Source organism: Boleophthalmus pectinirostris, unplaced genomic scaffold, assembly GCF_026225935.1.
Source record: "Boleophthalmus pectinirostris isolate CB_2022bp ecotype Guang Dong unplaced genomic scaffold, ASM2622593v1 HiC_scaffold_10, whole genome shotgun sequence".
NCBI lineage: Eukaryota > Metazoa > Chordata > Actinopteri > Gobiiformes > Gobiidae > Boleophthalmus > Boleophthalmus pectinirostris.
Genome location: NW_026570971.1, coordinates 16,713,584 through 16,735,521, shown reverse-complemented (window position 1 = coordinate 16,735,521; position 21,938 = coordinate 16,713,584). Strand labels below are relative to the sequence as shown.

The 21,938-nt window shown below is 40.8% G+C and overlaps 2 protein-coding genes across 2 annotated transcripts in view; both read left to right on the top strand.

The window, feature by feature from the left end:
* Positions 1 to 11,691, top strand: part of arid1b (AT rich interactive domain 1B (SWI1-like)) — a 162,882-nt gene extending 151,191 nt beyond the window's left edge. The window contains 12 exon segments of the mRNA XM_055161103.1: positions 459 to 668; positions 1,248 to 1,473; positions 4,310 to 4,451; positions 4,893 to 5,062; positions 6,321 to 6,453; positions 7,168 to 7,287; positions 7,377 to 7,449; positions 7,540 to 7,697; positions 7,699 to 7,974; positions 7,976 to 8,259; positions 8,389 to 8,519; positions 8,601 to 11,691. Of these exon segments, the coding sequence (XP_055017078.1) occupies positions 459 to 668; positions 1,248 to 1,473; positions 4,310 to 4,451; positions 4,893 to 5,062; positions 6,321 to 6,453; positions 7,168 to 7,287; positions 7,377 to 7,449; positions 7,540 to 7,697; positions 7,699 to 7,974; positions 7,976 to 8,259; positions 8,389 to 8,519; positions 8,601 to 10,400 (3,723 nt within the window). The 3' untranslated portion in view covers positions 10,401 to 11,691.
* Positions 11,692 to 14,076: 2,385 nt separating this feature from the next.
* zdhhc14 (zinc finger DHHC-type palmitoyltransferase 14) overlaps positions 14,077 to 21,938 on the top strand; it is a 28,153-nt gene continuing 20,291 nt past the window's right edge. The window contains exons 1-2 of the mRNA XM_020919682.2: positions 14,077 to 14,562; positions 15,062 to 15,347. Coding sequence (XP_020775341.1) covers positions 15,106 to 15,347 — 242 coding nt within the window. The 5' untranslated portion in view covers positions 14,077 to 14,562; positions 15,062 to 15,105. The remainder of the gene's footprint in view (positions 14,563 to 15,061; positions 15,348 to 21,938) is intronic.

Genomic DNA, 21,938 nt, shown 5'->3' with positions numbered 1-21,938 from the left:
GTGTTTTGTGGAAAGTGCACTGGGATACACCTGAAAAATATTTATAACTCAACCCATATTTGGCAGACATCATGATCCGTTCAGAGGTCGCATCCAACACATTTGTTTTATTTACAGAGCCAATAATATTATTTAATTATGTTTACATTAAAGGAGACATATTGACGACTTTTAAGTGCATTTAACCATTTAACCTACTGCTCTTTACTTTGCTCTCTGGATATCAGTGAGACATTTTGCAGCAGCACACTTGTTTCTTTTATTAAATTGTTTTAGATCAAGAGTGTTTGCAAATGTACAATATAATTCAGTGTATAATTATATAGAGGGTTATTTCATATATAATGTTAATTATTACAGCAAGCAGAAATCAATGGAAATTACCCTGCTTCCCATTGGATTCTGATTCCTTATGTTTAGACAAAACTACATTCATCTTTATTCTGTCTCTTCTGCAGAAAGCTAACTCGTCTTCCCTCGGTGGGGATAGAGTGGCGCGTCTTTTTGAGCTTGGTGCGGAGCCAGAGCGCCGCAGTTGGGTGGAGCGTTACCTGTCCTTTATGGAGGAGAGGGGCACTCCTGTGGGCCAGCTGCCAATCGTGGGCAAGAAGCCCCTGGACCTGTGGAAACTCTACGTGGCTGTGCGCGAGATAGGAGGACTGGCTATGGTGAGGAAATATATGCTGTTTGGAGGAGATAAAAAGAGATGCTGTTGTTAATTAATTTAAACATATGGTGTGTTTGTTGATGTCATGGAAATATACTTGTATATCAATTAAGAAGTAATAACTGTCCATATGTTTAACACATTTAATCAGTTTAATATTTACAATAGAAGTAAACTAACAAATACTGGCACATCTAAAAATTTTGTTTATAATAATTTGTTGTCAGGTTTATTTTGGAATCATATTAGTTTATTTAATACTTATGAATCCAAACTAACAGAAATTTAAATATCTTTGTAAAATAAATATTAGCTTATTGTTCAGACATTTTCCTATTTAGCTAGAACAGCAGAGTCTAAATTTAGTTCAGCCTGTGGTCCAAGTAAATACAAAAACCCTGTCAAAACATAAAATCAATTATTGTTGATTTACTCAGCTGGCTGTAGTCTGGCCTGCTCCAGGCAAAATGACAAGTGTGTGGCTGGCACTATTGGGATCCACTGGTGAGAAAATCATAGGGAACACATTTTATTTAATCTCCTAATGTCTTATGTCTTGTTCTGTTATTTTTCAAACCAGGTAAACAAAAACAAGAAGTGGCGTGAACTGTCCGGCACATTGAACGTGGGCACGTCCAGCAGCGTGGCCAGCTCTCTGAAGAAGCAGTACATCCAGTATCTGTTTGCCTACGAGTGTAAGATGGAGAGGGGGGAGGAGCCACCCACAGACAACAGCAACAGCAGCAGCAGCGGCACAGGGGCAGGAGACAGAGGGAAGCAGGTCAAGATCCAACCTCCCTCACCTGGTAGGCCCAAAAACACACTCACACCCACAAGTACTTGTATGGATTATATGATTCTATAAACGTTACACATCAATACTACATCAATCTTTTCCATCCGCTCAAAGTTGTTTTACTCAAAGTTGACTTAATGTATGTAATTCAATTAAAGGTATTTGGTATACAAAATCTAATTAACATGCAGCTCAGTCGTATGAAATATGTATTTGTTAGACTTCTTAATTTAGTTGTTTGAAGTCTACAACAGCTCAAAATATTTGAATAATTTGATCATAGATATAACAGTTATACACTTTGACATCCTTAAAGTGATTTAATTATCTCATGTGATATAATGTAATGTGATTATAATGCTGCTGCCATTACATTACTGAACATATACAAAGATCAGTGTACTTTATAATTGCTTACCTGAATAATATTTTAAATGTATAGTATAGTAAACATGAAATTCAAATACTTGTTTTACAAAAGCATATAATTACTTACTGAAAAATTAATTGTGATACAGGATAGTTAGAAATAGATTTTGGTCTTACAGGGCAGTTGACAGTGACTGTATTTGTATGTTTGTGATTTGCACTGATAGTAACTGAAATGTACTTGAACCTACAAGCCCAGAGGTCTGAGTGATTTAAACATTCAATGTCACTTGTGTGATATGGGTGACTTTTCTTTATTTTATTTATTACCACAGCCACAGAAAGGTTAGTTTTGACATGTTTAGTGCAGAGAGAAAACGTTTAAATATGAATTGTATTGTATTGTAATTGTATCAGTTAGAGAAATTTTAATAGTAGTGTGTTAATAATAGGCTGAGATTTTAAATAAATGCAAGCATATGTTAAATTCTGAGTAGTGCTTATAGTGCTTATGCTGCATCTTCCATTTTCATCTACAATATTACTTTGAAGCTGTACAATGGCTGTCTAGCTCTAAACTTGCTTAAGTCTTATAAAATATGCTTCTTATGGTTTTCAATTACAGTCTGTAACTATTGGTTTGTATATTTCCATATACTAACTGCTGATCTTTGAAAAATGGTAGTGCTCATGAAAGTAAAAAAAAAAAAAAAGTACTGGGAAAGATTATTCATATATCAACTTTGAATGTTGGCTATTGTTTTTGAAATGGGATCATTTCATTGGCTGAATTGGTGTAATTCAGTTTCTACATTTGTGTTTAGTAAATATATGTATGTTTAGCACATAGTTGCGACAAGGTTTTAGCCTATTGTTGTATGTTTAATCAAAGCAATAGGATGTGGCTTAGATGTGGCAGTGCAGTAATGCAGTTACTTTATTTGGAAGTACTTTTATTTAGTTTGAATGGTACTACTGCTTTAAACCTGTATTTTTTGTATTATACCCCTAATGAAAAAAATAGTACACCCCATCAGCAGTTTAGCCTTGACCTTGTTTTGCTCTAAGTGCTGTGTGCCCCGGTGACACCCTGCAGGTCTATATATAGAGCAGGAGGCTGGTGATGTCACACGGGGAGTGCGTCCAGCTGTCAAGAGGGTGGGGGCAAAGCGAGAGAGAGAGGGGGGTGGGGGGTGATTAATGAGCAGAGGAATGTACTACGTAAACAAACCCGACCTCTCCGCCACCTTTCATTCACAAAACTGGCTCAGCTGACTGATTTAACCCCCACCCCACCCACCCCCCTTTAACTACTGCCATCTCTCTGGGATTATGTCACAGTACACACACACTAGCCGCACGTGCACACTAACACAGTTTCCTCACATCGCATCGGTTTCTTATTATCCCTGCCTGCCTCTGTGTTATGCTGTATGGATACCTTCCCTGCTCTGTTATTACACCATGTAGAGCTATAGTATTTCTTATTCAGGGATGTCCCGGGAGCTGATGAATCCCCTTTTGCTTCCTGCCCCTCGCTTGCCCTCTCACCTACTTCTACTCCTCATTCCTCCTCATCATGGGATCCCCGTCTCTCTGTCTGCTCCTCTCTTATGATGTAAACGCAGGGGGTATCATTCAATAATTCACTATTTGCATCAATGTTTTAAAAGCCAGAGTCTCTGTCTTTTTTTTCAGTGATAGTGTGTGCAGCACTCAAAGGCGACTGAAGTGCTTACAGAGAAATGCTTTCTGCTCTAAATACTCATTAGGATATTTCATGACTTTAGTAAAAAAAAAAAAAATTGCCTGTGTGCATCCCTTTATTTGCTCTGAGTGACTATTCATGATTGGCTCTCTAGTTGTAGTTATTTTGCATTTAGAGTTTCGGAGATGGTAATCAACATATTGAAAATGTAGTAATAATAATAACATAACAAAAGCACCTTGTTGTATAATGAACTGACGTAGCCCAGGAGTAGGAGAATGTGAAAGAAGATCATTTACCTCCACATTATCAACACACTGGACCTGGATGAAAACTCAATACACTGTGATACCATCTGGTCAAGCCTGCCTATATGCTTCAGTTGTAGGGAGTATTATAACCTCTGAAGACCAGATAACAAAGATTGAGCCAGAGGTGTTCTTGGTACTGTAACGGAATTGACCTATCATCCATTAAAAACATTTACATTTATGAAATTTGATTGATGCCCTTTAAATGAATGTTTACATAGGACAGGGACTTGCCTAGTGTAACCTTTTCCGGACTCCTCTCTCTCCATCTTCTGCTGAGCTTTCATGTGGCACACATCTCAGAGCTCACATCTAATTCTGAACTTATCTCCCAAAGTCAGCACCTAAAGCCTGGCTGTGTCAGAGCAGAGGACAAGCCGGACTCAGTGTTAGTGCTACAGTGGATCACTGGGGCTGTCACCAGGGCTATCGCAGTAAAGACTGCCTCTGCTTTTCAGCAAATTCAGGTGGATCCCTCCAAGGCCCACAGACGCCTCAGTCCTCCGGCAGTAGCTCCACAGCAGAGGCCGGAGCAGAGCTGAAGCCCCCCACTCCGGCTACCACACCGCTGGGACAAGCCACGCCACTGCCCTCCAACAGGTGCTCTACTCTATACCAGTTATGCTATTCTAACCCTTTTGTTATTCTGTGATTCCTTTTCAAACATTCAGTCACATTTTTGAATACAAAATGTGTGAATAAAGAAAGATTTGTGAGTCAAACAGTAAAATTTTGAAACACATTTTAAAAATTACTTTTTAGCACATTTAAAATTAGAGTAATTATCTTACCTAATTAAAAATAACAATATTAAAATGTGCCTTTATTAAAATATTATTATTATTAAAAATAATTCATTCATGTTTTCATGCATTTAGATAATTGTTTCTGTTGTGATTAGTCATTACAAACAAATATTATTAATAATATATTATATCATAATCATATGGATTTAACTTCTTTAGATCCAGGCTATAACTAAAATGTGTTTGTCATCGTACCTTATGTATGTTCCTCCTGTCCTTGCGCCCCTCCCCTCAGGAGCAGTGTTAGTGTACAGGACCCCTTCTCGGAGGTGAACGACCCAGCCTTCCAGAAACGCGCTCCATCTCTGCCCCCCTCCGGCCCCTACCAGCAGGGCCTGGCCATGCCGGACATGATGATGAGGATGCACTATGACACCAAGGACCCTTTCGCTGGCATGAGGAAGAGTAAGTGGACACATGCAGAGACAGAACTTTTCCTAGTATAGAAAATGTCTATAACAAAGAAACACTGTTTAGGAAATCTTTACCTCAGATTTAAAATTCACAGTTTCTTCACAAATATTGTTGGCATGACTCATCTAAAGCCATTGTCTGTTTGTTTTTGTTCTTCTACATTCCTGGTCTAATTTATGTGTAATCCCTGTGTCATCTGAGGAAAAGACAGATGTGATTTGCGCCAGTAGGAATATGAAAGGCGATGCAAGCTGTTTGTTCCATCCACACAGCGTTATCATAAAAACAGCAGCTCCTCTGATCTTCATGTAGCTTAGCCTTTCTCTCATCCTAACTTTGTTCCACGCTTTTCATCCACCTCGCCTCCACCTTTCATCCCTCACCACCCCACGGAGAAGCACCTGTTTGGACCTGTGCGCGTGATTTTGGTTTTCACAACAAACAGGAGTTGTGGAAAGAAACAGAGGCTCTCTGATGGCTAAAGAGAATGGAGTGTGAATGGATAATATAGAGGATGTTAGCTGCATAATAACTGATAGAGGCTCACAACAGTAGGTTTAATCAGCGCAAGTGGGTGATATGCATGGAGTAATGGTGCCATCTGGTGGATAACATAAGGAATGTCTGAAAATATGGGCTTCGACTAACTTAGTTATTAATCTGTAAGCAAAATTTGGACAAAATTGCTCACATATAGCAGTATAATGAAAAATTCTAACAGTACTATTTAAGGAGTATTTAAGCAGAATTAAATACAAGTTAATAAAACATATACTTCCAATCAAAAGTTTGGACAGACTTTTTCATTTATGCTTCTTTATTTCCATATTTTTTTTTACATTGGAGATTCTCATTGAAGGCATCAAAACCATGAATGAACTTAAATGGGATGTAGCAAACAAAAAATACACTCCTGTTTTAGATATTTAAAAATAGCCACTGCTTTGCACTTTTGGCATTTCTTGACTGTGAGAGAAGGCCAAGGGTTTGCAGTGTACTCAACAAAGCAAAGGGTGGCTACTTGAGAATTTTAAAAAGCTAAAAAAAAATAATAATATTTAGTTGTGTTATTTAACTTTTTAATACATAATTACATATATTTCAGATCATATACTTGTTTTTGTCTTCTGTACATATATAGAATGTAGGAAGTTGTTAAAAAAAGATGAGCCCAAACTTTTTTTATGTAGTGTATCTAAATATATAAATATATTAATAAGTGGACTTCACCTGTGCTTTGTTGTTGCAGTGGCTGGAGGTGACCCCTACATGCCCAGTCAAATGTCAGGTGGTCCCATGCAGGATATGTATGGACGACCCTCCTCAGCTCTGCCCATGAACCAGCGCTCGCCGTACCCCTATGGACCCGGTTATGACAGAAGGTACATACTAGCTCTGGGCTTCAGATTATTTGATGGAAATTATCTATATGAAATTATTTATATAAGAAAAGTATAATTTTAAGATTCAACCTTGGCAGTAGTCGCTCTAGTAGTAGTCAAGAGCGATACGTTTTCATAAAAAATTTGCACATAATTAAACTATTCATTACCCACTAAGATTTCAGAAAATACCTTTGAATTCTTATTGTTTTGAAGTATTCATTTTGGTTTAATATTTTTGCAGCCTTAACAATTTCTCTACTATGAAATCCATAATGTTATTCATATTATATTTTATATCTTATCTTTATATATTTTATATTATATTATATGTTATATCTCATATTTATTTATTTATTTACTAAAGAGACAATGCATATTAAAAGACAAGACAATGGAAAAAAAAGAAACAACAACAACAACACATGTACTTGTAAACATGCAGGATTGTAGCCAAAGATAATTTCCATTCTTAGACCCCTGCTGTACCAAGGTCAGCCACGTAACACAGAGAATTCATAAAACAAAAACACAAAACAAGACTTAAGATACAGTAACAGCTTTAACATGCATCTCTCACTCATACACTCTAAAACACACTCATACATAATATAGGTGCACAAACTTACGACATTGGTATTAAATATGCAGGTCAGACACATTACACATTAACATCTACTGGATTACTATTTCCTTCCTCTCATGTGATTTCAGGCCTGACCACATGATGAGTATGGACGGGAGCATGGGCCCTCCTGGCAGTCAGAACAGTATGGGGCCTGCCAACAGTGAAAACAATATGTACGCTCCCAATAGGTACCCGTCACAGCCGAGGTCAGACACCATTCACTCTGCCCTTTGGATGCAGTACATTTGGTTTTGATATCGTTATTCATCATTTGCGTGTTGTGTGTTTGTTCTAGACATGATGGCTATGGGCAGCAGTACAGCATGTCTTATGGTATGCACTCATCCGGAATGTACCCACAGCAACAGGTCAAAGACATCTCTATGCTTTTCATATCTGTGTACAGGAATAAAAAAAATATGAAAGCTTAATGATCCTTTGTATGTTTTGATACACAGGCCTACAAACGCCCCATGGATGGCATGTATGGCCCTCCCGCGAAGAGGCACGAAAGTGATATGTACGGCATGCAGTATCAGAACCAGCAGCCAGATATGTACAACCACTACGGAGGGGGCTATTCAGGGCCAGAGCACAGACTGATGCAAGGGCAGTTCTCACCCATACCCCCGGGACCGCATGGGACCATCACAGGGCCAGCACAGTATGATGGGAGGGGGGTCCACTCCAAATCACGGCGACGGGCCTAACATGTGGTCATCCAGGACAGAACTAGGCTACCCGTACCATAACCGACCTCCCTCCCAAATGCCCCCTTACGGCTCAATGGGCAGAGAGGACATGGAGGGCAGGCCAGGGCAGGAGCAGTGGCACAGGCAGTCCTCTTATATGTCCTCCTCATCCATGACCCCTCTGTCTGCACGCCAACCCCCCCTCGTCCTACTCTGGTTCTTCATCCATGGTCAACCACTTGTCCAGAGCCCCCAGCCCAGGAGCATACCAGCGCTCCATGGACTCCAGGATGTCCCCCAGCAAAGTCCCCTTTATGTCCCCCATGAAGATGCCCAAACCTGGGATGGGCATGGTGGGTTCACAAGGCACCGGGATGCTTCAGTTTCCACCCAGCCTGAGGAGAGACCTGAACTACCCACCAGGATCTGTAGAGGCCACAATGCCGACTCTCAAAACGCGGCGCAAGTTCACATCTAAGGACACTGGTGAGCACTTAATCACACATTTTTACTGCTCAGCGCTCAGGATTGAAATGGGCAAATAAAACACTAATACGTTTTACTGGTTAAGCGTTCTGGAGTAGTTCTATTATCAAATTTTTCAAATTATTCCAGGAACTCCTGAGGCTTGGCGTGTGATGATGTCTCTAAAGTCTGGGCTGTTGGCTGAGAGCACATGGGCGCTGGACACAATCAACATACTGCTCTATGATGACAGCACAGTGGGCTCCTTTAACCTCTCTCAGGTAAGATGCCCTTTGCAATTATGTATTTGTTTATCATGTATTTTAGATTTCCATGCTAATTCCATACTCTCCATTTTCCAGTTGCCTGGTTTCCTTGAGCTGATTGTGGAGCATTTCCGTCGCTGTTTAATCGAAATATTTGGTATCTTGGAAGAATTTGAAATTGGGACTAAAGTTCACAAAAGCGATCCAGAGGTTCTTTGTGATGAAAAAACAGAAGACACAGAAGACCACGTTACCAGCTCCACTCCTGAGCTTGATTCTACAACTCTGCCTGAATCAACGGTACAGCAAACCCCAGTAGAGGACAGCACAAAGGAACCCATTACTAAAGAGGAGATAGTGCCACCTGAAGTCAACAAGGAGGTAGTGGTAGTGAATGATAAAAAAGAAGTAAAAGAAAAAGATCAAGGTGATGAAAAGATTGAACCAAAACCAGAGATTAAGATTGAGCCACAGGAGCAGCCAGCCTCTGAGCCCGAACCAAGGCCAAAACAGGCCAGCAAACATGACAAATTCCCCATCAAGATCGATCAGAAAGAGGACTTGATAGAGGACCTGATGGAGCGCTTGGGCTACATCTCCGAGTTCACTACTGGTCTGCTCCACTGGCAGGCCGGAGGAGGAGACACCACCGCTCATATCCAGACACACTTAGAGCCGCGAACTGAGCCCCCCATCCAAAACGGTAAAGAATGGAGGGAGGAGAGGAAAGAGGAGGGCAGCGCAGGTGAAGGAGAGGAGCCACGCAAACATATTACAGCTACTATAGATGACGTACTGTGTGCCCGGGTGGATGCCCTTTCATCTGCCCACCCAGCACGCTTCCTGCCATCCTACCCCTTCAGAGTGCATTCAAATGGAGAGAAGGACCACATCACCCTCCTGGAGGATGAGCCCCGGTGCCTGGATGAAGCGCCTCTGTGCACCACACTGGCCTGGCAGGAGTCCCTATCCAAACGCTGTCTCTGTGTGTCAAATATTGTCCGCAGTTTGTCTTTCATACCAGGCAACGACTCCGAAATGTCCCGCCACCCTGCTCTGGTTCTCCTCCTGGGCAGGCTCCTGCTACTGCACCACCAGCACCCAGAGAGAAGCAGAGCGCCCCCAAGCTTTCAGAGGGATGAACAGCAGGAACAAGGCGTGTCCAGCAATAAAGATGAGTGGTGGTGGGAGTGTCTATGTGTGCTCAGGGAGGATGCCCTGGTGACACTAGCCAACATCTCCGGCCAGCTAGACCTCTCCAACTACACAGATACCATCTGCCTCCCCATCCTTGACGGGCTGCTGCACTGGATGGTGTGCCCCTCTGCGGAGTCCCAGGACCCCTTTCCCTCAGCGGGCTCACACTCAGCACTTACGCCTCAAAGGCTTGTGCTGGAGTGTCTGTGTAAACTAAGTATCCAGGACACTAATGTGGATCTGCTGTTAGCCACTCCTCCATTCAGCAGACAGGAGAAGCTCTTCAGTGTCCTGGTCAGGTACGTGGGGCAGAGGAGGACCCAGGTGTACAGAGAGATGGCCGTGGCCATCTTGTCACACCTGGCACAGGGGGAACCCACGGCGGCTCGTGCTATTGCCATGCAGAAGAGCTGTGTGGGGAATCTGGTGGGCTTTTTGGAGGATGGTGTTAGCATGGCACAGTACCAACAGAACCCTCACAGCCTGCTTCACATGGGACACCCTCCAATGGACCCACCCAGCAACAACATGTTGTGCAGAGCAGCTAAAGGCCTCCTGGCCATGGCCAAAGTGGAGGAGAACAAACCTGAGTTTGTACTGTATGAAAGCAGATTATTAGACCTCTCCATTTCATCGGTGCTCAACACGGCTGTGGTGGCCACGATCTGCCAAATCCTCTTTCACTTAGGGAAGTTATGACAGGAGGACAGGCAGGACTCGCACAGAGGACAGTAAAGTGGACAACATATCCCTGTGATTTTATATTTTTATTTATCAAAATGAAAGAAGAATTTGTTTTATATGAAATATCCAGCTTAACAGAATATGTCTATTCGTGTAAAGCTTCTTGGCCCTGTTAGTAAACAGGTTTTAACTTTGAAAGCTCATTTTAATACAAATATTTACCTGCTGGTGTTGGATTGCAGTGTTCAGCGTTTTGTTTGACTTTTCTGTTTATTGTTTACGTTTTCAGCCAAAGCTGCCACCAGATATTGGTGCTGAATGAGTTTTATTTGGAGACAATGATAATTTTTCAGTTTTATAAATGCCAATCTACTCATCGACCTTTTGTTATGAAGAGTATTTATTTAAAATGTGACACTGTACAGTAGTTTGATCTTATTGCCAACAGAAATGGTGAATCTGAAACACTGACTCTATGAAATGTATGTTTTCTTCATTGGAAGATCAATTGTGCAATAGGACGAGAGAAAGTCTAAAACAGACTCATGCAATGTGCGCTTTGGGCCATGGGGAGGCAGCATTGCACCAGCCAATTAACAGAGAAGAACCGTCTAATTTATCAACCATAGCCTTTCACCAGTTCAATTCACGGATGAGGGTTGTGTTTTTACACTTGTGTTATGTCTGTATTTTTTCATCACTGTGTATATAAACGGTTGTATATGGACACGTGTTTCAAGCATAGTGAGAGATGAGGCTTTCTGAATTATTAGAAAGAAATGCTTTTATTGTTGGTAAATTTGTTATTGTTATTATACATATTTTGTTAATGGGGTCAAATATTTGAAAAGATGTAACTGATGTTTAATGTACAAATCCTGTATGCATTGTATTATAGCTGAGAAAACAATCGCTTTGGTAATTCCACATGAAAGTGCCGGGGTGAGAGGAGAGCTATGAGGTCACACAGAGAAACTATCCATTCATATCTCCATTCATGTCAATGGAATCATTCTGAACTGGCTCCAAGACACCAGAGGAAAGCCCAGGAGCTCATTGTAAACTTTGCCTTTTTCATATGACTGTCTCTTTTATCAGTACACATTTATACTCTGTGTTGCACATGTCACAAATAAATGTACAATGAACATGCGGATACACACCTATGTCGCTTTATGTCCCGACAATCTTAGGCCAATAAAACAAACATCAGCTGCATGAGGGCTGCTGCTTTTGATTTGTCTCCTGATAATGGGATCACAACCACAACGGAATTGTTTTGGTCTGGAGAGGAATGACGTTCTGAAGTAAACAACTTGTTTTGTTTTTTCTTCATTTCTTTCTATTTACATGTTGCTGTTACACAAAATAAATCATCTTTCATACTGATTTAATTGAAACTAGATACTTTTACTCAACTATTATATTAACATACCAGAGTCTATTTTTAAAATCTTCAATAACAGCATTCCAGGTGTTGAAACCTGGCCAAGAAACAGTCTCATCAAAGGCATGGCTTCCACACAGTGGTCGTTAGGTCTGTTGCTCAGCTGCAGATCACTATAATCACTCATCTCCATCTTATTAAAGCTACACTGACACCTTTAAACCAATTACAACATTCCTGAGAGGTGCTCTGACAGTATTGATTGATCTTTGGCTAAAGTGTGTCTCTGTGGAGATGTGATTTGAGTACTTTTAGCTATGTCATGGTATCCCTGCACCTGCTTTTCTTCACTAGATTTGAATGGGAAGTGGGCTGCAGGCCTTATTGGTGCTGTGGGATGTGTTGGGTGTAGGCAGAGACACCCTCCCACATGCTCAGTGCTTCTGAAGCTGAGTCATACAGCTCTGACAGGATGTGGCTCCACTGGCTGTACTGTTGTTAGCTCTGCTACTTTACCCACACTGTCTCTCACTTTGGTCAAAGCCAATCTAAGCCCCAGGGATTCAACCAAAGTCAGTGATAAAAGCGGAACTTCCAAAAGGCCCACAGAATGATCCCATCTGAGTTAATCCGATTAAAGTTAAAGGTAGACTATGTAACTTTTCTGGTATAGGGTCCAACACCTGCTTGTTTTCAGATGTTGTTGCTTTACATGGAATGTTACTTTTTTATCTCCATTTTTACCTCCACGATGAAGGGACACCATCAGGCGTGGCTGCAGTGGGTCAGATCTATGGAGAGGCAACACATATGAGAAATGCTTTCTTACTGTAAGTTTTTCTAATTTATTTGTTACTTTTGCATACAAACACCTGAAATTGAATGAATTCAATATTGATAAGTTGTCATACTGTGCAATATTCCAGACAAAGCAATAACATGGAGGTGGCCAACCCCCCACCAGAAAACATAGTGTACCTTTTAACAGGGGTCAGTTGGATTCAGAGTGTAAATCCCATGATCATAGACAGGTCAAGTCTGAGTCCCATACCATGTCATATATCAAATCTTGAAATCTAGACCAGTCCTAGCACGAGGAGGCAGGAGATCTTAGCTCTCAGCTTTCCAACACATTTTGGCAAAAGGTTATTGTAGACATAACACCCTCAGCAGTAGATGCCAATCAACATGACTTCTCAATTATGCCACAAGATGTAAAATTATTCACTTCCCTGACATGACATTTTAAATATTATGCTGTCTATCACAACTTTGTTTGAAATGTGTGGGTTTTAGTGTAAGACAGAATACATTTTCCTTCACTTGAAAAATGTTGTCTCACAAAAAGGAATGCTTTCACCAAGTTTGGACAATTGAAACCTTTAGAGACTACATGAGTCAGGCGTGTGGTTTGAAAGAAAGTGTGCAATAGGGTGTTTGTGGTGGCGTGCATGTGTAGGACAGCAAAAGAACAAGCATATCTTGCAATGAACAGGAAAATTCAGCAAATTAAGCAAGCAGAACAGGAAATGACATTATGCTGCATTTTCATTTTATATGTGTGTTTTTAGAGGAAACAAAAGATGTACATGGACCGAATCAAGCATTGTTGATAATGTCAACAATCTTTCATCTCAGACAGTTTTCGGAAGGCACTTCCAGTTGAACTTCTTTTTTCTTATGGTTGACTTCCTATAAATAAAACCAAGTTCACACAAGACAGACCAAGTTTAGATGTTTTGGGCCTATATAGTGTATTCATTTCTGAATAACACTGTTGACATTGACTGAGTAACCACGAGCTATTAAACAATTATTTAAAGAGTGAAAAAAAAAAACACTTGATATACAAACAATTGTTCACATTATTGTCACAGAATTCTATGCTGTGAGATTTTTTGACACATGCCTTCTTTCACACCAATGCATCTATTTCCTTACCAAATAGAGGGCATGGCCTGGATTCATGATATAAAACCATCAGCCAGATTTTTTTCTGATTTGACTTGGATTTTAAAACACAAAAATAGGATAAGTTTGAACATTCCAATTGGCCAGTGTGTTTCAGTCTCAAAAAAGTGATATTATCTAAGATTGTCATAATTAAATAATGTGTAGAAAAAAATTCGGACACATTTTAGTGAGAGCCCTGTTTGGCCCTGCTCCTGCTTGGACAGCAGGAGTTGTCCCCCAGGAGACCCCCCCCCCCCCAGCGGTCTCCTGGTGGTCCCCAGCCCCCGGCTTGGGAAACGTCCTGCCTGGTCCGCCTCGGCAGCGGGAGGAGGAGCGCTCTCCCTCCGTGTGAGTGGGTGCTGTTTGTTTGTGAGGGTGGCAGCGCTGAGGAGGAGGACGGGGACACGGTGCGGAGGCTGTCGGCTGGCCTGCCTGCTGCTCTCACGCTTCTCCAGGAATGCTGCGAATATTTCCACATCGCGCGGCCATTAGTGAACATCTTACATGTTTGTCGTTGCTTGTTGCTGTGCAGTGCTTGCACATATGTCTGTAAAGGATTGCGTGCTTGTGCCGAAGAATCACTGTGTGTTTGGAGCGACAGGATGCTGCTGATTTTGAAGCTCGTTTGACTGAGAAATCATCGAGGGATTTCGTTGGATTTTCTTCTCGTTTTTTGAGTGAAGTTTACCTGGCAACAGGCTCTTGGGCACATTTAATACATGACATTTTGGAAAATGGTGTTGTTCGCTTTGTCTTCGGCTCGGAATAAACCTGGATAACGAGAAGGAGAAGCTACGTGACACCACCCCGCGACCAGAGCAGCGTTCCTTGGCTGTGGTAAGGCGCACGAGCGGCTCCTCAGGCTAAGACCCAGGAGATGTGCAGCTTTACCCACATGCTACGGGCTCCACATGCACCACAGGAGCACATGCAATTATACACGTTCACAAAACTGTGTCTTTAAACTAGATTGACAAAGTGAAACAATAATCTAAGATGATAGTCAATTGTAAAGTTGGTTAGCCTTAGCGGCACATTAGATGCTACATAGGGCTAGCCAAGTAGAAGCTAACAAAGAAGCTACGATATGGCTGAGGTGAAGTTATTTTGCAACATTGCTCCCAATGAATTTGCTTTATACCCTGCTTATCTCTTTTTGTCAGCTGTCTGTCTATTCATAGAATCGATCAGATTCAGAGTATTCATAGATTATTCCTCATAACACCCAGGATGTGTTTTTAAACTTTCACTGAAACTTTCCGCCTCCACTCGTGCCTCTGCAAACTTGTAAACTTTAGCCAGTCTCCTGGTCTGAACCGGTTTATTGTTCTTACAGAGACAGAGGATTTCTTCAGCTGTGGAGACAGTCATCGGCACTTGATGCATCTCGGGGTGTCTGAGTCCATGAGAGAGTGCGAGTACAGCCAGATCAGCACTCGCAGCTCGACCCCGATGGAGACCCCCTACAAGAAGAAGACCCCAAAGAGGAGGAAATGGGAGTCGTTTCCAGGACGGAACAAGTTCTACTGCGATGGAAGGATTATGATGGCCAAACAGACTGGGGTTTTCTACCTCACCCTTGTGCTTATTCTAGCCACATGTGGACTTTTCTTCACCTTTGAGTAAGTATAACACATAGAGGTTGTGTTAGGGTTGTCCTTATTTCACACCTGGGTGTTAGGAAATATCTGCTGTGGTAAAACTGGTATATGGGTCAGTTATTATGTCACAGATTGTTGATGGTCCAAGCAGTGCGGTAAATGTGTAACTTGAATTGCTGTTCTTTTTATTTTAAATTAGGTCTTTTTGCAGCATTTTAAAAATTATAAACCATATTCTCACTATTCAAATTTTGCATATCTGTCATGGTAACAACATTTATAACATAATGCATTTTTCAGTACTCTACCTATAAACTATCTATCTATTTATAATATAATCTGCAATTTAATGTCAGTACAAATTGGTCAGAATAAGAGATAGGGGTCCCTTTTAAAAGCATCAGATCTGGAATAACATTTTCCATCACAGAACACTTAGCATATGCGCATAATAGCATAAAATTTAAGATTGCAATCTGGAACCTGCTTTGTTTTGTTGTTGTGTGCCATAGTACAATCCGATATTATCTTGTACCTAAAGGGCTCATCTTCACACTATGTCAGCAAGTGTATTAACTGTGGTGTAGAACATCCCTGTAGCCTTTTCAGACTCGACACTGTATCTGTCCAACTCCTGTGTGGTAATGTAGCACATCGATCTCATATCAGTTTCCACTTTCTCTGCCCTTTGCTATTATGAAACACTACAGTATTTGTTTTCCTACTTGTCCCTGACTTTTCGCCCTGTCACAAGTCTCCAGTGGCTTGTGGTGTAGATTACTCTCCGTCTGTCTGCGTATGTCTGTGTTAATCACATCTTGTTATTCCCATTGGAGGCTCTCTCTTTAGTTCACTGTTGGAAAAAGAATATCTATTAAGAGCCTGAGTGTATTTCAGGGAGTTCCTGTCCAGCTCCACATGTGCTGGAGTGCAGCGTGCAGCAGCAGCAGCAGCAGCATGTAGACAGACATTGACCTGTTAACTTCCAGCACAGAAGTGTAACACAGGACACGCTCTATCTCCCCATTAGCCCTCAGTAATCACCCTGACATTCATGCTCTCTGAAGCACATCTTTGGAGATAAGAAACCTGCACCATCATGCTATTTGTGGCTCAATTAGACAGGTTTATCACAGTAACCTGCTAGCAAAACAAGCAAAATAACTGACGACCGCACATCACTGTCAAGAACTACCAGCAGGTCTGCAGATTACTTTCTTTATGGATTTGTGCAAGACTTATGTTTTGATGAATGCTTTTGTCTATAAATGTCAAAGTTACTTACTTTCTACAGTATAGCATTATAATTAGTTATCCATATTTTGCACACATCTGGGAAGACAGCTGTTAGTTTATATAAGTATCTGCTTGTGGTAAACATTTTTCTAAGATCTTATCAAGTTGTTTATGTTTGCTGTTAACACCTATTAATGGATTAGCGGGTGAAAAGTTTGGCAATAACAGCACATCACATCACATTGTTTACATATCTATTTTAACCACATTCTGATGAGGGAAATTAAATCATAATGAACCAGGCACTGAATGTCTTTTGTTGTTACTTTTAATGTTGTCACAATACCCGCATTTCAAACTCAGTGGCGGAATAGACTGAAGTCAATACGGATTCCAATACCACACTAATTTAACACTCTTTATTAAGACAATACGATATAATCTTCAACAAAAAATTGGGGATTTTCTTTTATATTACCACATGGCCTTATATCTTTATAATCCCTCAGTCATCCAGGTTGGTTCCATAGTGTTCCATGGGTGTTCAGTATCGTTCAGGAAAGGGCCATTTTTGTCCTGTGAATGTGACTTTTTTAGTATCGATACTCATATGAATATCTTTTTCCAATACAAGTTTTAGTACTGATTAGTGTTAGATTGTTTATACTATTGAAAACCCAAATTATTAGTTCATAGTTTCTCCTGCTGCCTTTTTTGGTAGTTCATTTGTCTTAGTAACATGGGTGTGTTTTAACCCTTTGTGCTGGAAGGATTTTGGCCACCTGAATGTGACAGACTGCCGTAACCTGGACCCCCTCAGAGCCCACATGGACGACACCAGATGCTTCCTGATGATACAGTTCCACTTCCTGTGCTCAGTGGACTGGTGTCTCCATTGGCCCTGCGCTCTGTCCTCTGTTTGTTGTGACTACAGTGGACAGAAGTGGGAACAGCACACACCCCTTTTCCACTTCTGTCCATGCCTTCGGGCTGGACCAGTCCTCCTGCCCCCCCCAACCCTCGTCCCTGGCTCTCCCACCCCGCCTGTCAGCTGAAAGGAGACATTTATCGGACAGGGCGATAGTCAGCAGACCTGCACACTGGCCTCCATTGCCATTAAGTGTAATGCATTTCGATTAGATGTGTTTTGCCTTAGCGCTCCCGCCGGTTGTCAGCAAAGTGGAAAAACAGCCTCTTCTTCCAGTTTGTAAATTGGCCATGTATCCTGACACTCCGCCTTAAATCACATGCTCTGTATCTGACTGTGTGCTGCTGATGTCACTCATTGACAGACTAAAAGGATTGTAAGAGTGTAGAAAAGACACAGAAAATCCTTTGTGCACTATATTTGTCTTTGCTTGCTGATCTTAGAGTAGCTTGTCCATGCACAATGAAGTCTCTTAGTTACCCGCAGACTCAAGGCTATTTATTATTCTACCTCCAGCAGCCCCCCAAGATCACCGTGTGCACTGTTGTTCCACATGTTGCTTACTCTCGCCTTCGCCCTGTTGAAGTTTACTCGGGCTAGTGTTGATTTTCATGCTTTTCTTTGACATTGATCTCAAAGGCCACAGGTTTTTCAGAGAAGCACTCAAGCGGCATTTGCCAAGCTGTGAAAAGGATGGGATACATTTTTACAATAAGCTGGAGAAAAATGTTGACGGTGTGCTCAGGTTATTAGTAAGGTAGTAACTCATAAATACACTTTTGGTTATTGCCAAAAAAAATCCTGCTTCAAACCACATGCTTTTGATTGGTGAGTGAACCTCTCAATTAAAATCTTCAATCTGATCATTGATTGTTAAAAATGGCTGAATCTCAATCTTGATTCAAATTTGAGTAATTGCTCAGCCCTAATAGTTATTATTATTGGCCTGCTCTCACATTGTCTCAAAATATCAGATCAGATATTTCTGTCTCATAGTTCAATAAATCAACACTCTCAAATGATTTATAACCTCCTCTTTTAGTGAAGGTAAACGGAGAGATTGAATGACACAATATTCAAAGGGTCAGACTAGAGCCCGACCGATATGGATTTTGTTGTGGCCGATATTAAACCGATATAATGAGAGTTGGCACTGCCGATAGCCGATATAATCGCCGATATATTTAGTGATGTAAAAATTCACTGTAAATCTTGAATTGATTAAAAAACTTAGGTTTGGCTCTAGTGGATTCTAAATTGGGTTTATTTAGGCAACATTTATTGTTATTTTGACTCTTTACATCATATTTACAGACAGTAGATTGGCCTAATGGCATTTTTGCATCACATTCTAGCTACTGTTACTGTCACTGCTAGTGATGGGTATTCCAGTTTTTTTTTTTGTTTTTTTTGGAGAACCGGCTCGGCTCACTAAAGCAGCTGGCTCTTTCGGCTCCCAAGCGACTCTTGAGATTGTTTTGTTGCAAGCAGGACTAAACCAGAACTGAACCAGGACTGAGTGTCGGGACTCGGTTTTCAATCTTTCTCCTGCACTCGAGCCCAAGATTAGTCCTGGTTTATTCATTTTATGCTGAACTGCACTTTTTTATCCTATGCACACGCAGATTTCTGAAAGTTTTGTTTTCAGCCGCTGCTGCTGTCAAACTACGGGTCTACATGCGGCATGAAGAGAAAAAGTGAGAAAAAGAGAAAACACGGCTCCCAATAAGAAACATGCTCCTGTTGTTCGCTTCAAAGAGCCGGATCTAAGAGCCGCTTCGATCGCGACCGACCCATAACTCCTAACTAGTAAACTATTGCTATTAGCCTTTAGCCGTAAAAACGTGCGCACCGCGGTAATTAATTATATGCATAAATGTGGATCATTCACACGTCTATTCACAGCTCATTTACATATCAATGCAGGTCCAGTAACAAATATACGACCAATATAGCCGATATGTCTCCAGGTGCCCATATTGGCCGATAATATTGGCCAGCCGATATATCGGCCGGGCTCTAGGTCAGACTAATCATTGTTTCTCAGTAGCTGTCGTTATCTATAATTTCCATATAATTTGTCTAACTGCGCTCTTTGTACTCTGAGCAACAGGCTGCATAGATGTCATCATTGCTCAAGATTGGGGGCTTTATCTTACAAGAACTATAGCTTAGTTTAGTTATTGTGTTTTTGTGTGAAGAATATAATTTGGAGCTATATTTTGACAAATTTTCTGATTACGGTTTTGGTATTATTTACTATTCAATTATTTTAAAAAGGTAAGGCAAGCCAGTGCAATCCAGCATTCATTTGTCTTAGCTTTAACCATTTTGGCACATGATTAGCAATGGTTCTGTTAGTTTATTCAAATATTTTAACAAGTAAGACTGGTTTCTGTTTGTCGGTTACCATTTATAAACACAAGCTTAAACTGAATTCATTCATCTCTTCTTCAGTGGTCAATATTCCATTTTTGAGCACAATTGCTATATTTTTCTAGCCTGATTCATCAGCTGGTTTCACTTTGTAGAAACCGTCTGACCTTGCAGTGTTACTTTTTTTCATTTAACCAATTGCTGCTATTTGGTCATGATGTATGTAATGCGCCACTAACAGGGCTAACTGGTATATTAAGCTTTTCACAAACCCTGTAGGAAGAAGGGCAATAACGTCTTTCCCCTTGATAAAATTCACCAAACATTCTCTTTGTTCCGGCTTTAAATCCTCGAACTCGGGAATTGTTCCCAACACAGAATGTATGGCTCTTCGCTGATTGGCTGGTGCCCGAACTCGCACTTTTTTGCAAACCATCTAGTGTATTCCGATTCCTGACCTAGTAGCTGGAGAGAAATGAAATTGAGCGGAGGGACTAGGTGGCACCAGCCTGGCTAATATTTTTCCATGGTTAAAGGTACACTCTAGCTTTTCTGGTGGAGGGTTTGGCGCTTGCTTGTCTCCACCTAGATTTTATTGCCTTGCTCGGTATGTTCCATAGTATGTCATTACATTACAGCTGTCTCCATGGAAACAAGTAGCCAATTTACAGGACAGACAAGTAAAAAATCAGCTATAGTTGAGCATGCTAGATAAGTTTATTGCCATACTGTAGAATATTCTTGGTAAAACAATAACAATAATGCAGAACTTAATGACACAGATAACCATTTCTGTCTTGGCCCCTTACTACCTTTTTCTGTAAACACCATACACAAATAACCATACATTTTCATACTTTTGCTGTAAGTATGCTTGTGTTTCCCCACAGGCAGCCTTTTTTCGTATTTCTTCATTTGTCAACATTACCATATTTGCTAAGGTGTGCATAATGCATGAGTGGTTGCTCTCCCCTCAGGTAATGGTGAAGTGGCGGTTGAGCTGTAGCCGTGGTAGCTGCGGGGCGCGTAAGGCAAACAGACAGCATTTGTGAGGCCATTTAAAGTCAATGGGCGTGTGTGTACAGAGGTTTGAAGAAGTGGCTCTTCAGGAACGCTATCAATACTGGAGTGGACTCAGGTCAGCTGTCTCCTCATGGGAACAAAGGGACAGTCTATTTTAGAATCTGCTTCTTTTTAACTTGGGGACAGCTCATAATGACAAAATGATTATCGCTATTTCTTTGGATTATCCCTGTTACAATAATCAGACAGTAATGCATTGTATTCCTTCCACTTTAGAAATACGACAAGAAATATGCTTGTACTTGTCTTTATTTGAGGTTCAAGTTTTGCATAAAAAGTTAATAGACTATAAAATTATATCACAAAATCACAAAAATCATGTTATGTCCTTGTTTGGAAGATTATTATTATTCTTATTAGACAGACAATACTCTTCATATTCTAAGTGCATGCCTTTAAAGAAACAAATTTGAAATCAAAACATTGTATTTAGGAATGCACCGATATGCACTGATTTTTGACATCAGCCGAGACTGTAAAATTTGCAGGTTGACCATATGCATCGATGTAATAAGACTATTTACCGATCGTAAATGGCCTAGAAAGTCTCATAACGTTTAAACTTTTATTCACACATCAAAATAATAGTTAATAGTTACCACCTAGTTACATAACATATTTGGATCAGTTTTGTGTTATGTTAAGGAAATAAATGCCATTTTCATTTTCTGCACTGGTATTGGTTGAAATCGGATATCGGCAGATACTTAAAGCTATAGTATCGGAATTGGTATCGGAACTGAAGAAGCTAGATCAGTGCATCTGTAATTATATAGCTTACCTCTATTATGTGCATATATTTTATTCAGCAAAATTAAACAGTCAGTCTTGTGGTGCGTAGAAAACACTGAAGTGAAAGTATGTCAGCTCCAGAGTGTCATATGGCAGTTGCTTGCGAGTCTTTGTCCACATCATTTGAACAGTCACGCCCATTGTGGAGGTTTCCTTAGAAAAGCATTCCTCCAGAGCCCAGTTCTGCTTTCAGAGGA